General features: G+C 35.1%; 2 protein-coding genes across 2 annotated transcripts; both read left to right on the plus strand.

The window, feature by feature from the left end:
• The first annotated feature begins 545 nt into the window (after window positions 1-545).
• LOC105762469 (uncharacterized) lies at window positions 546-1,212 on the plus strand. Its single transcript, XM_012580259.2, has 2 exons — window positions 546-746; window positions 877-1,212. The coding sequence occupies exons 1-2, from the start codon at window positions 570-572 to the stop codon at window positions 1,210-1,212; spliced, it is 513 nt and encodes a 170-aa protein (XP_012435713.2). The 5' UTR covers window positions 546-569.
• Window positions 1,213-1,585: 373 nt separating this feature from the next.
• Window positions 1,586-3,868, plus strand: LOC105764122 (hypothetical protein). The gene is made up of 6 exons (XM_012582594.2): window positions 1,586-1,750; window positions 2,077-2,263; window positions 2,867-3,020; window positions 3,109-3,146; window positions 3,244-3,382; window positions 3,486-3,868. The coding sequence occupies exons 1-6, from the start codon at window positions 1,746-1,748 to the stop codon at window positions 3,587-3,589; spliced, it is 627 nt and encodes a 208-aa protein (XP_012438048.1). The 5' UTR covers window positions 1,586-1,745; the 3' UTR covers window positions 3,590-3,868.
• Window positions 3,869-13,311: the final 9,443 nt, after the last annotated feature.

The raw sequence follows: 13,311 nt of genomic DNA on the forward strand, positions 1-13,311 counted from the left end.
TTAGTGCTCAGTGGATTGTTTCTGCTAGTGTAAAATATAGATCCTCGAGGTTCATTTGACAGTAACTCTTTTGTACATCATAATATAAGTGGAGGCAAATAGAGCTTTAAAGAAAGTGACATTGATATATGTCTTGAAGCATTGTCCTATTTCCTCATTTTCTGTTCAAGTTGTTATTCGTATTTCGTTCGTGTGTTCGAGATTTTCCTCACCGAAATTTTTGTAGTAGCAAAGGGTGACAGCCACATTACACTTGAAGATCTTTTGGATCCTATTCAAGGAAAACTGGGGTATAGCAGACTTAGAAAAAGAGTGCAACAGATTGACAGAAAGTCTACATCTGTTCAAGCTCCATTGCCGAAGGTAGATAGAGAGAAATTGGAGAGGATAAACATAGCGTACATTGGTGTTTAATGTCTGAATGCAGATAGTATGTTTTCTGTGGATTTTGGGCTGATGTCATGTTTTTTTTTTCTAATGGAGAGTTTAAAGGTCTTTCCAAGTTATTTGGTTCTGACAAGTTATATGGAGCATAATGTTATATGAAGCAACGGGATCATGTTACTCAAATGCGCAGCCTTCTTTTCCGCCATGTAATGAAGCAGAAGCGCATGAAAAAGATCAAGTCCAAAACCTATCACCGCTTAAAGAATAAGGATAAACTGAAAGTGGAATCTGCAGAAATGCTGATGGATCCAGAGGCAGCCAAAGAGCAGGCTAGGAAGCAAGAGTTCAAACGGGATGAGGTGATCAATCATTTTCCTTGATTGTCATAAATTCTCTTCTCAAACAGTATTCTTTCATCTGTGGTTTACCAAAAATAATAAATAACAGATGTTGAATCTTGATTTTTCTCTCTATTTCTTGATGATGCAGGAGCGAATGACTTTGAAGCACAAAAATAAGTCAAAGTGGGCAAGGCATATTTTGGAAGGAGGTTTGAATGCCCAGGATGAAGGTACTCGAGCGGCTATGGCTGAACAGCTACACCGACATGCTCTTTTGACAAGAAAAATTGACACTGTTAAGGACAGTAGTAGTGACGACAATGATGAGGGTTCAAACGAGGATAGGGCATCGGAGTTGCTAGGAAAAGCAAAAGACAAAACGCTGAAAGTATTAGAAGACGATGAAGAATTGCCTAATTCTGGACTTTTTTCCTTTTATGTTGTTCAGCGTTTAAACTCATATATTCCTGTATATCGATATTAATAGAACTAAAATCCGATCCACAATTTTATGATGCGAATTTATATTTATACAAGTTAAACTAGTTTTTTTTATTTTTTTATTTGGTAACAACTAAATTGGTCTTGGAAGATTCCACTATTTCAATGATAAGTTTTCTCACTGAAATCTTGAACCCAAATCCAAAAGGTCCAAAACGCGGTGGGGTGAGCTTAATTAAACCAGTGGACTAAGGAGCCCATTTATATAGTGCTGATTTGAATGTGAAGCGTCCGATCCATCAAAATCAAATCAAACGACACTGATGCAATAAAGGATAGTAATAGAACTTTCCACACAATACCATTAAAAATATCTAGACTTGAAAGTACCAGAACAGCCATGATTTTACCCACCATATTATGAACCCCCAAAGGGCAATTTTTGTCCACTTCGTTGTTAAGTGAACTCCTCCTCATTAAAATAAGCGTCGCCTATTCTTTTCTTCTTTCATTAGGGTTTTACATTTCTTTACTATCTTTCCTCCTCAAGAAACTCTCTACTACCCAGTATAAGCCATGAGGTAAGCTTAACAATCTTTCTTGTTCTCTTTAACTCATTTCATGTTTCGAATCTTTGCCCTAAACTGATTCGATTGGTATCAAGCTGTTACCATTTGTGTTCCTTTTTTAATATATATTCTTTGGGTATTTTTGCGTTGTGCACTAATGGATGTTTTCTATCAGCATGGAACTTTCTTTGTATAGGATTTTTTTTTAAAGTTATTAATTAGGTTATTTTATTGATTATTGGGGAGAAATGTTGTAGCGGGTTTTGATTAGGTTGTTTTCTTTTGGTATATTTTAGTTCGAATTTGTGCTTTCTTTAACTATGATTCTTTCTTGGTAGTCGTCATCCTGAGGTGAAATGGGCACAAAGAACCGATAAGGTTTTCATTACGGTGCTATTACCTGATTCAAAGAATGCAAAAGTTAACCTTGAGCCGGAAGGAGTGTTTAATTTCTCTGCTACTGCTGGAACTGACAATAACACATATGAGTTGAAGTTGGATCTTTTTGATAAGGTCAACGTGGAGGTAAGATTCTGGTCTAGTGTTCCATCTGTTTAGGGGTATTTGAGAATCTGTTGATGATGTTGGTCAGTTTATGATGGTATTATGCTGCTTTTTAAAGTAAATTCAACATATTTGATGGCTAGCCTTTAGCTCCTTAGTGTATACGGCTCACTTCATTTTGATTGCATTAGCATGATTTCTGTTAGATCATGCTATATGTTTCAACTATCTTTTAACATCTTTGACACACATTCATGCACTTGCATCATCTTTACTTTACGGGTGTGCTTGCTAGAACAGTAAAGCAGATGGATGAATTGAGAAGCGTGGAAAAGTGGAAGAAAATGAATTTTTGGTGTGTTTAGCAAGGGAAACATAAGAGGGAACATATAGTTATTTTACTATTCATATTCGACAATCAATGAATGAAACATCCTTTAAGCTTTTCTACAAAAACTAAATTGTGTTTCATCTTTTGTTTTCTCAATCGGCTTTACAGTGCTAAGTCTAAATTCTTGTTGGTGTTGCATATTCATATGCCCTTGATGTGTTCATGTCTTTAGGATGAATATTCTTCAAATCACTTAATGTTTTGACATTGTGTTATTTTTGTTTTGAAAAAAGGAAAGCAAAATTAATATCGGAGTTAGGAGCATATTCTGCATCTTGGAGAAGGCTGAAAAAGTGTGGTGGAAAAAATTATTGCGCGGGGATGGCAAAGCCCCCCATTACGTCAAAGTGGACTGGGACAAATGGGTGGATGAAGATGAAGACAAGGGTATGTTTCTATATTCAGATTGAATTAATGCGAAAGCTGATGCATTCCAAACTGACAATCTATTGCTTTGCTTCTACATTTTGAGTAGGTCTTGGTGATCTTGACTTAGGAGGAATGGACTTCTCGGTATGGGATCAATATATAATATTTTATGTACAATCTCTAATTTTAGCATTAGTTTATTAAGACTTCCTTCCTTACATGCAATTATGGTGTTGTCCAGAACTTCGGGGGAATGGGCGGCATGGGCGACATGATGGGCGGCATGGGCGGCATGGGCGGCATGGGCGGCATGGGTGACATGATGGGTGGCATGGGCGGCATGGGTGGCATGGATGAATTTGAGGACAGTGATGATGAAGGTAAGAATGCTGCAATGCTTTAATGGTGATACTTTGCATGTGGTTATCTATTCTCCTTATGCTGGTTCATGGCAATATGTTGCTGATTTATGTCCAAATGTAGGGCAAGAAGTGACAAAGCCAGATGACAAGGCCGAAGGAGATGCAAAGCCTGAGGAGCATGGCATCGGATCTTCAGAGAAAAAGGAGGCTGAACCGAGCACATGAAATCATTTTAGCTGAAACCCGAAATGCTGTTAACTATAGTTATGGGTGATATTTTGCTCTTTCCCTGTCATGGATGGGGGAGAGGGGATCAAAGCCTGATGTGTTTTTAACTGCGTGAGATTAAAAAATTTGCGGAAAGATATGTGTTGTTGTGTCAGGTGGAGAAACAATGTTAGCTCTTTGACATGAATTAGGATGGATGGTGTACCTGTATCTTTAAATTTGTTTGATGGTGATCATTTAGAAATGAGATAATCTGGGATTTCATCCTTGTTGCAACCCAAGTTTTCTAATCAGCTTTTAAAAATCAAATTGGATTTTTTTAAAATAATTTTGTAAGTGATAAAACAATTATAGGTAGTGTTTTTTTATCAAACACGAAGATCATCGCAGAGTAAGATTGTTTAAGGGGAAATTTGGGCAGAGCTTGTGAGCTAGTGGATAAAAGGGTCAGAATGGTCATGTTCTAAGAGCATGAGTTATGGGTTGTGTAAGAAGACTTGAAATTGAAGTTAATGCAACTATTTTATCTGTATTTGTGATTTAAGTGGGTTTAAATAGACGATTGGGTGCGGTGCGTTTAGTTTTTTTTTTTTGTCTCATGTTACAGTATTATTACAGTATTTAATTTTACAATTATCGTTGTTTTTACACTAACTGCAGGTTACAGTATTATTACAGTATTTAATTTTACAATTATTGTTATTTTTACACTAATTGCAGGTAAATATACCGTCTATTTAAACTTACCCTTAGAGAAGGAGTGTTGTAGAAAATGCAAGGCTGACTGTTTTACTTTTCAATGCTACTTTATACAATATTTGCAGCTCCTCTTAGGCTTTTAACTCCACTCCTTGTAGCTGATGCTAACGGGGTATGTTTGATGATTTATTAGGGGTGAGAGTGTTGGATCGAATAAAGTAAAAAAATTTTAATAAATTAAGTTGACGAGTCTTATTTTATTATTCTGATTTGATTTAAAATTTTTTCGAATTGAGTCTAATAGAGTGAATTTGTTTGAGTTAAATTATAAATTAAACATGTTAAATTAAAATCATGTTATAGATATTTTATTATCATAAATTTAAATCAATAATTAACTTATTTAGTTCCCAAAATTATTACTATAAAAAAATTTAATTTTTTTAGAAAATATAAATTTTGTAATTTTTATACAGATTTTGAATTTTAAAATTATTTTGAATTTTTAAAAATTATTTTGTAATTTTTGTTGAGAGAGGCTAATTTGTTCATTTCTAAAATTGACAAGAACCAAAGGAGTATTTACATCACTCTATTATTCGAATTATTCGTGTTATTAGAATTGTAAAATTCAACTCGAACTTATTCAAGTTGGCTTGAATTGTTTATTCAAGTTGGTTCGAATTATTCGATTCATTAACTCGAAATTTGAATTCTTTTTCGATTTTTTCGAACTGAGTCGAGTTTTACTCATCCTATGATTTAGGTTCAAGCTTCACTTTGTATAAATCATATGTAAACTATATGTAGATTTATTCTAATTTAAATTTGGTGTGTGAGTTGTTGTTTAGATTTATTTTTACTAAAATAAAGTAAAACACTTAATCTAAATAATACAAAATTGATTTTATATGTTTTTTATTTATTTTTAATAAATAATAAAATTTTAATTTTACCCCTTTTATACAATGCCTAACTTTTCTTCTCAATACTTAAAATTTCTTCTTCTTTTTAATCTTTAATTCTTAGGTTTACTAATTTCTATATGTAACATGTGATTTATTGTGTTTATTATTTTTAATTCATTAAACAATATATATATTGGTACATAGGAGTGGTCAAGACCATTTTAATTAATAACAGCCCTAGACTTAACTATACCAATCATATCCTCTTGAATAATCCTTCTAAGATTTTTAGAGGGTGAACTAATTTAGTGACGTCAAAAGGTCTTGAAAAGGCAGCTTGCCAAAAAATCAGTACACATATTAGCTTCACGATAAGTATGAACAAGACTACAATTCCAATTGCGGCAAAGCAACGCTTTACAATTCCATATCACTAAGGAGAGAGGATCATGTTGTTGCAAGGGGCTTAAAATCTTATGAACAGCACAAGCGAGTTTGATGCGATAATAAGATTCCTTATGCCATGTTCCCAAGCCAGACGAAGACCATTATAAATAGCATAAAACTCAGCTTTAGTGATATGCCGACTTCCTAATTTCCCAGGAAAGCCAAGTAGTTAAAAACCATCAATAACCTGACATAAACCACCCATGGCTAGATCTCCAGGATTCGAAGTAGCCGCAGCATCCACCTTCATTTTGACAGAGCCAAGAGGTGGCCGAGACCAAGCAATAAGATAATTAACTCGGTCATTAAGCAGTTGTTGATTGACCTTATGGTTATTAAAATTACAAATACTAGTAGCTATTAGGTGGGAAGCATTACCTGGCCATTGAAAATCTTCAACAAACACTACCTTGTTTCTCTACCACCATTTCAGCCAACAAGTAAAAGCAAAGTATTGAGACCAAATAACCGAATGTTCCACTAGGAAGGAGTTGTTAGAACAGTTCACACGCAGCCATTCACTCAAATTGCATGAGTTGAAACGCACTAACCTTCCACTACGAAGATGATATGACCACAATACTTGAAGCACATGCAACATAGTTTCCTCATGACACCCACATCTAGGACAAGTTGCATCACTGGTAATATACCGACGAACACTCTACCTTAGTTAGCAGACAGTCATGGGTGACCAGCCACAAGAAGAAACAAATATGAGGAGGAACATCCAACTTCCAAAATTTCATCCAAAAACCATTGATAGAGGCATTAGACATCAACAATTTATAGGCAGAGGAGATAGAAAAATTACCATCAGAAGAGGCATTCCAAAAGTTGCGATCGCTCTCACCGTCCAAAACATGCACCATTGATAATTATTCCCGGACTTCAACTGGCAAGGCATCTACCAGCTCTTTATAAGAACTAGTGTCCACGACCACGTCCCTAAATTTTAAGTGATGGAATTCAGGGGAGACATCAACCGCAAAATTCTCCATAATAGAACCATTGCCCAACCTATCATACCCAAAAGGAAGTAGCAACACCATTACCTATCAAACGTGCACAATCCTTACGAGCAAGAGTTTTCGAAGACTGAATACTCCTCCAAGTATGGGATGAATTTGATTTAGGTTTAAAATTAAGGAAATTATCACCCTTCGAGTATTTGGATAACAACATTTGAGCCCAAAGAGCCGAGTCCCCATTCTCCAATTTCCATCCCAATTTAGCAAGAAAAGCTATGTTCATGGAAGTTGAACGACGGATACTCATACCACCTTTGCTTTTCTCTTGACACACAGTCTCCCATTTAACTAAATGCACTTTTTTCTTCTCCAGAGAAGAACCCTAAAGGAAATTATGACTTAGACAATCCAATTATTTAGTCATTTAAACAGGTAATTGTGAAGTCTGCATAGTATAGAGAGCTATAGAGCTACAACTGACTGCACCAAAACTACACTCCCTACCAAAGAAAGTTGATTAGCCTTCCAAGATGCCAAGCGCTTCTTCACCTTATCCAAAAGATAACGCCCAAGATCAGTGCAATGAAATATCTGAGAGCAGCTAGCAATGCCATTAACCACTTCAACAGGAACATTAGGAGAGGTAAAAAAGAGAGATTTAGAATAATTATCCTTTTGTCCTGAAAAAGAACAAAATCGATTAAGACATTTCATCAAAAAATTGCATTGTTCGACTGAAGCTTCACCCATTAGGATCAAATCATCTACGAAGAAAATATGTGAGACAGAGGGTCCCCCTTACATAGAGAAAGCTGTGTCCAACCCCCATTATCAATTACTTGATCAATAATATCAGACAGTTTTTGCAAACAAAGAACAAAAAATATGGAGACAATGGATCACCCTGTTTTAAACCCTTAGAAGGTTTAAATACTTCGTCTTTTCCCCATTCCATATAACATTCATCTCTATTGAAGTTACATAAAACATAATCAACGAGATTAAAGAAGAAGGTAACCCCAAATCCATTAGAACCCAGCGCAAAAGTCCCAATTGATCCTGTCATAAGCCTTTTCCAAATCAATCTTCAAAATCATACCTCCCCTTTAGCCTTTCTTTTTCATTAGAGAGTAGACAATCTCTTAAACCACAATAATGTTATCAACGGTCCCTCTACCCTGAATAAAACTACTTTGGGTAAGAGAAATTAGATCCTTCAACATAGGACGAATTCTATTGACCAAAATCTTTGAAAGCAGCTTGACAGTTACATTGTACAGTGAAATAGGACGAAATTGAGAAAATTTCTCTGGATTCTCAACCTTAGGCACTAACACCACTAAACCTCTACTCAAAGATTCATCAAAGGAACCTGGCATGAAAGCATTCCTAACAAAAGTACATAAAGAATGTCGCACCACACCCCAAATAGCTGGTAAAATCCCGCTTGAAACCCATCAGGACCAAAGGATTTCCAATGAGCCATAGACTTAAGAGATGCATGGATTTCATGATCGTGAGGAAATATGCAAAAGCTGAGCAAGTTGTCGATCACCTAAAGGAATAGTTGTCCTCAAGCAAAAGTAAGACAAGTTTAAATCAATAGGTTCCTCCTGATAGACAGATTGAAAATGGGAGATGAGCATCTGTTGTAACATTTGTGGGTCTGAAATCCACTCTTTATCATCTGATTTTAAAGCAAGAACTTTATTTCTATTCCTCCTAACCAATGCAGTAGTGTGAAAAATTTTTGTATTTCTATCACCAAATTGCACCCACTGAGATCTTTATTTCTAGTACCAAAGAGATTCCTCCTGAACCAAAATAATGTTGTGTTCAGTCATAAGATCTTTTTCAAGTCTAAAAGGAAACGGGTTTGGCCGAATTTCCAAAGCCTTTTGAACACCATCTGAACGAGCAAGTAGATGTCTTTTTCTTTTGAAAATATTACCAAAAATAAATTTGTTCCATTCACCTAGAGAAACCTGAAGAGAAAGTAACGAATCAGGTAATTCAACATTATCCCACCAAGAAGCTTGAAGCGTAACAGAGAAATCCGCATTAGTCTGCCAGGCCATAACAAAACGAAACGGACATGCTTCTCTATTAATAATTAGAACCACAAAGAGAGACAACAACAGGGTAGTGATTACTATGCGAACAGAGAGATTTCTAACAACGACATCCTCAAAAGTTTGCCGCCACGCCACATTGCAAAGAGCCTTATCTAGTTTCTTACGAATCAGACCATGAACATACTGACCATTACTCCATGTGAATCTGCATCCACTAGCATCAAGTTGTATAAGTTGCTTGGTAACCATTACATCCCGAAATTGATCCATTCTCCTAAAAGACTCAGGTGCTCTACCTTGTTTCTCATCTAAAGACAAAATCTGATTAAAATCACCGATAATGAGCTAAGGCAGAGAGTCAAAATCTAAAAAATCCTACAGATAATTTCAAAAAAAAAAAAATCCTGAATTGAAGGTGTTGGACTTACATAAGCCGTTGTAAGAGCTTACTACAACCTCTTTCCATCATCAATAATAAGGGAAATAAATTGTCTACTTCGGCAAACAACTTCCACACTACCAACAGATGACTTCCATAGAGTCCATATACCCCTGAAAACCCCAATGCATCCACCTTCATGTGATTATCAAACCGTAAAATTCGAATAACTTTATCAAGCATTCCCTCTACTAATACGTGGTTCCGCAATAATCAAAATTTAAACTCTATGTAACTGAACTAGCTCCTTTATGTTGCGCCTAGCTTCTAAACTAGCAGCACCTCAACAACTCCAAAACAAAATCGTGAAAAATAACAACTCAAGCAAGAAGCCAAAGCTTGCAAAATTATTCTTGCATAGAAGACACCAAGGTCGCTGCTTCACTACCAAAAGTTACATTGTTCGCACTAAACGATATTAAAGAAGACTCATTACAAACCAACCCCATAGAAGATGTAGCCATATCCTTCAATACAACAAACGAGGCTAGTTTACCAACATCGTTCAAAGGAGAAGGAACATGATTTGAATGGACTATAAGATTTGAAGGAGCCTTATCAGTGATATTAACATGAAAAGGTGGCCCAATTAAATAACCCAAACATGCTGGGTCTAAAACAAGTTGTTTAGAAAAGCCCGCTTTAAAATGAAAGCCCGGATAAAGGCCTGTCAAAGGAGTTGAATCAAGCACAACATTCTTAGACTTATCAATCAACTTTTCACATTGTTTCTTCAGATGACCCCCTATTTTCTAGGGTAAATTTTAATCACCCCATCTTTCCTCGGTTTCTAGTCTTTTTTCATCCCAGCCTTAAAACCACTTTTATTATGCTTAACAAAATCCTTCAACGTAGCCTCAAATTTAGTCTTGTCATTATTACCAGAATCATCAACCGCATGATTCAAGGCAAAGAATCTCCCCATGTCATGCCAAAAATCACTCACAATCGAAGACTTGCCATTTGAAACCGGGTCTCTTAGTGGTTTGCGCGTTTTGCGTTACACTAGCATCCAAGGTCCAAAAGACGCTTTCGTCAGCTGTAATGGCATTTCCGAAGGCATGTCTGACGCAACATGAGTCAGAGAAGAAAGAACCTTATCAGTGTCAGAAGCAGCAGTAGTGGACATGGGACATGAGTCTTTCCTATGACCAAACTTACCACACTAAAAATAAATCAATTGTAGCCCATTATATTCAACACGTTGACAAACCTTGCCGAGACTAACAAAGGAACACAATGGTTTGGTTAAATCCAAATCAATACAAACCCTTGCAAATCCTCCTCTTTAAACATCTTCCGTATTCCGATCAATGCGAATTACCCTCCCCACACAAGAAACAATCCTCTAAATTGCCATAACTGTGTAATATTCCAGAGGTAATTTTGGAAAACGAACCAAAGCAACAAGAAACTCAATCTTATCACAACTTGGCTGAAAATTCTGAAACCACTGACAAACAGTAAGGTAGTGTCCACTAATGATCCAATGACCTCATTCCAAGACATGATTATAATATGATTTCTGTTGAAACTTGAATAAGAAATAGTCATTATCCAAATCAATGATCTTGTAATTTCCCTCCAAACGCTAGAGTTGCTGCACTTTGGAAGAGAGAGCTTTGATTCCCAAGATTTTCCCCATGAGTTTTACAATCAAAGCAGTGCGCCAAGGCTTGCGCATCTCCCATTTTTCCTCTACCGAAAAGATTGCACGAGCACCAGAAATAATTATTTCCTCCGAGTCGAAAACAACATCATCAAAACAAACATCACCATCAACATCTTCAACATCCCAATCCTGCCAAGTCTGTTGTTGAGATGGATTAACCCAACCAAACGATCCCTATACGATGCATTTTGAGATTGTGGACTACTCCTACCGTCAACCATCCCTTCTTCACAAGCATCAACCAAATCCTCCTGACCATAAGAAATCGTACGAGTTCGCTTGAATTTCCTCAAAGTACGTGGGACATCTTCTGTCGACGTTGGAGCCAAGAGAGAGTCCCCTATGACGTTTCCAAGCGCTTCCTTTTCCTGACCGTCTAACATTATTTAATTGGATGGTATATATTTGATTAGAGATCCTTATATTGATCCAAAGAGAATTTATTTTAATATATCTAACTTATTAATATTAATATACTTGAACTATTGAACAAAAAAAGGTAATATACTTGAATTTTAAAAAATAAATCACTAATAAACAATTTAGATAAAAAGATAAAGGGTAAACTATACAAATGGTTACCCAACTATGCCTGCGTTTCTATTTTGGTCATTCAACTTTAAAATTTTTCAATTTAGGCACTAACGTTTGAATTTGTTCCTGTTTTGGTCACCAATTGTTAAATTGATAACGGAAAACCTTTTTCTAACTAGTATGATAACACATTTAGTCCTCAATACTTACATATTCTATCAATTTGACTCTAATACTAAATAATTCTATAAATTTAATCCTTCTTATTTAAAAATTTTATCAATTTGACCCTCAAACTTCGAAATCAATGCTTTTAGCTTTTAAAACAGAGGCTGTCCACATCTATAAATTTGTAAAATCCAAAAAAAAAAAAAAACTTCTTTCAATTAACGAGTCGTTCTCCAAGCCAATTCCTGATACCAATGAGTTTATCTTGAAACTTTATCTCCTTTTCTTTCTTTTTTTTTTCATTATTTTCTTCTAGGCATAATTTTTATAACCCTTTGACTATAAATTTTTGCTAAAGAAAATGGAAAAAGCTTTAAAAAAAACACTTTATATTTACTCTTCTTGTTAATTGTATGATATTTCCTTCAAGGTACATAGAAATAGTCCTCAAAGTTGGTCCTCGAAATTGGATATTAAATTTAAAGTTAAAAATATGGCTTTGAAAAATCCAATTGTTAAATCAAGAATTATATGAGAAAAACTATGAACATTTAATTTTTCATAAGAAAAAATGTGAAAGAATTAATTGAATTTCCTTTTGTTACATTGATAATAATTTTTTTTTAAAATTATAAATTGACTAAGAGATTATTATGTGTTCTATTTATTTTAATTATTTTTTTAATTTTAAATCCACAATAAGTAATACACATCACTAATAATCGATTTAGTGTCAAATCATTTACCAAATTAATTAAAGACTAAAATTATGCTAGTCAAAGTGAAAATTTTATTTTATTTACGAACACTAAGTTATTTATATTCCTTGAAAATATTATTTATATAACTTTATTATATATTATATATTTAAATTTTTATTATTTTTAATGGTGTTTGATGGGGATCGACCATTATAAACAACGAAATAGAAAATGTAGAGAAGATCAAATAAGTATACAAATGAGAGTACAAAATGGATAAAAATCATGGGCAAAAGAGGTTTCGGCTTTTCACTGAATGAGCAAACAAATAAGAATATAAAATGGAGAAAATAAACCTAAATGTACTAAACGTACAAACCCAAAACCTCGAATACAAAGCCCTAACTCTCATAAAACAAACCCGAAGATAAAATCCTAACTCTCATAGAGTTCTCTAAAAAAGGGTGCAGAATTCTCTCTATAGTTATCACAAAAAATCTAACCAAAAACCCATCTGCGACTACATCTTGTCGCCCCCAAAAGAAAAACCTTTAGTTCTACATCTTTAATTGTCTTTTAATTGGCCTTTCAAAATAGGGATACAAAGCCCATTTAAATAGGCCCAGATTAGAGATCCAATCATACTAAAATATTATTGGAGTAATCAGAGTTTAACTGGGAAAAGATAGTAGAGTTTAACTGGAAGAAGAAACCCAATTTTTGTGGGAAACATGTCATCATGTTGCAATGTCCTCATTCACATCTTTAATGCGTCGTTCGTCTTCACAACATCAGGAAACTTCTCGTCGTGACGTAGCTGACTGAATTTGGTGAGTGCCTGCAAACTATTCAATAAATACAAGGAACACCCCACAAATCTCCACCTTGACTCGTATTTACCATACCTTCTTTTCTAGGCCCTATCACGGGCCGAACTCGATCTTTGTAGAATGTTAACAAAGCCCAAATCATTCTTGAACTTGGAAACTGAAAAACTCCTAGTCTTCAAACCTACGATTGTATAATACAACAAGGGTTAGTGATACATGAACGGACATGTGCTTCACAACAGCAAAGAAAACATCGAGGAAATCAACTCCCACCA

Source organism: Gossypium raimondii, chromosome 12, assembly GCF_025698545.1.
Source record: "Gossypium raimondii isolate GPD5lz chromosome 12, ASM2569854v1, whole genome shotgun sequence".
Lineage (NCBI taxonomy): Eukaryota > Viridiplantae > Streptophyta > Magnoliopsida > Malvales > Malvaceae > Gossypium > Gossypium raimondii.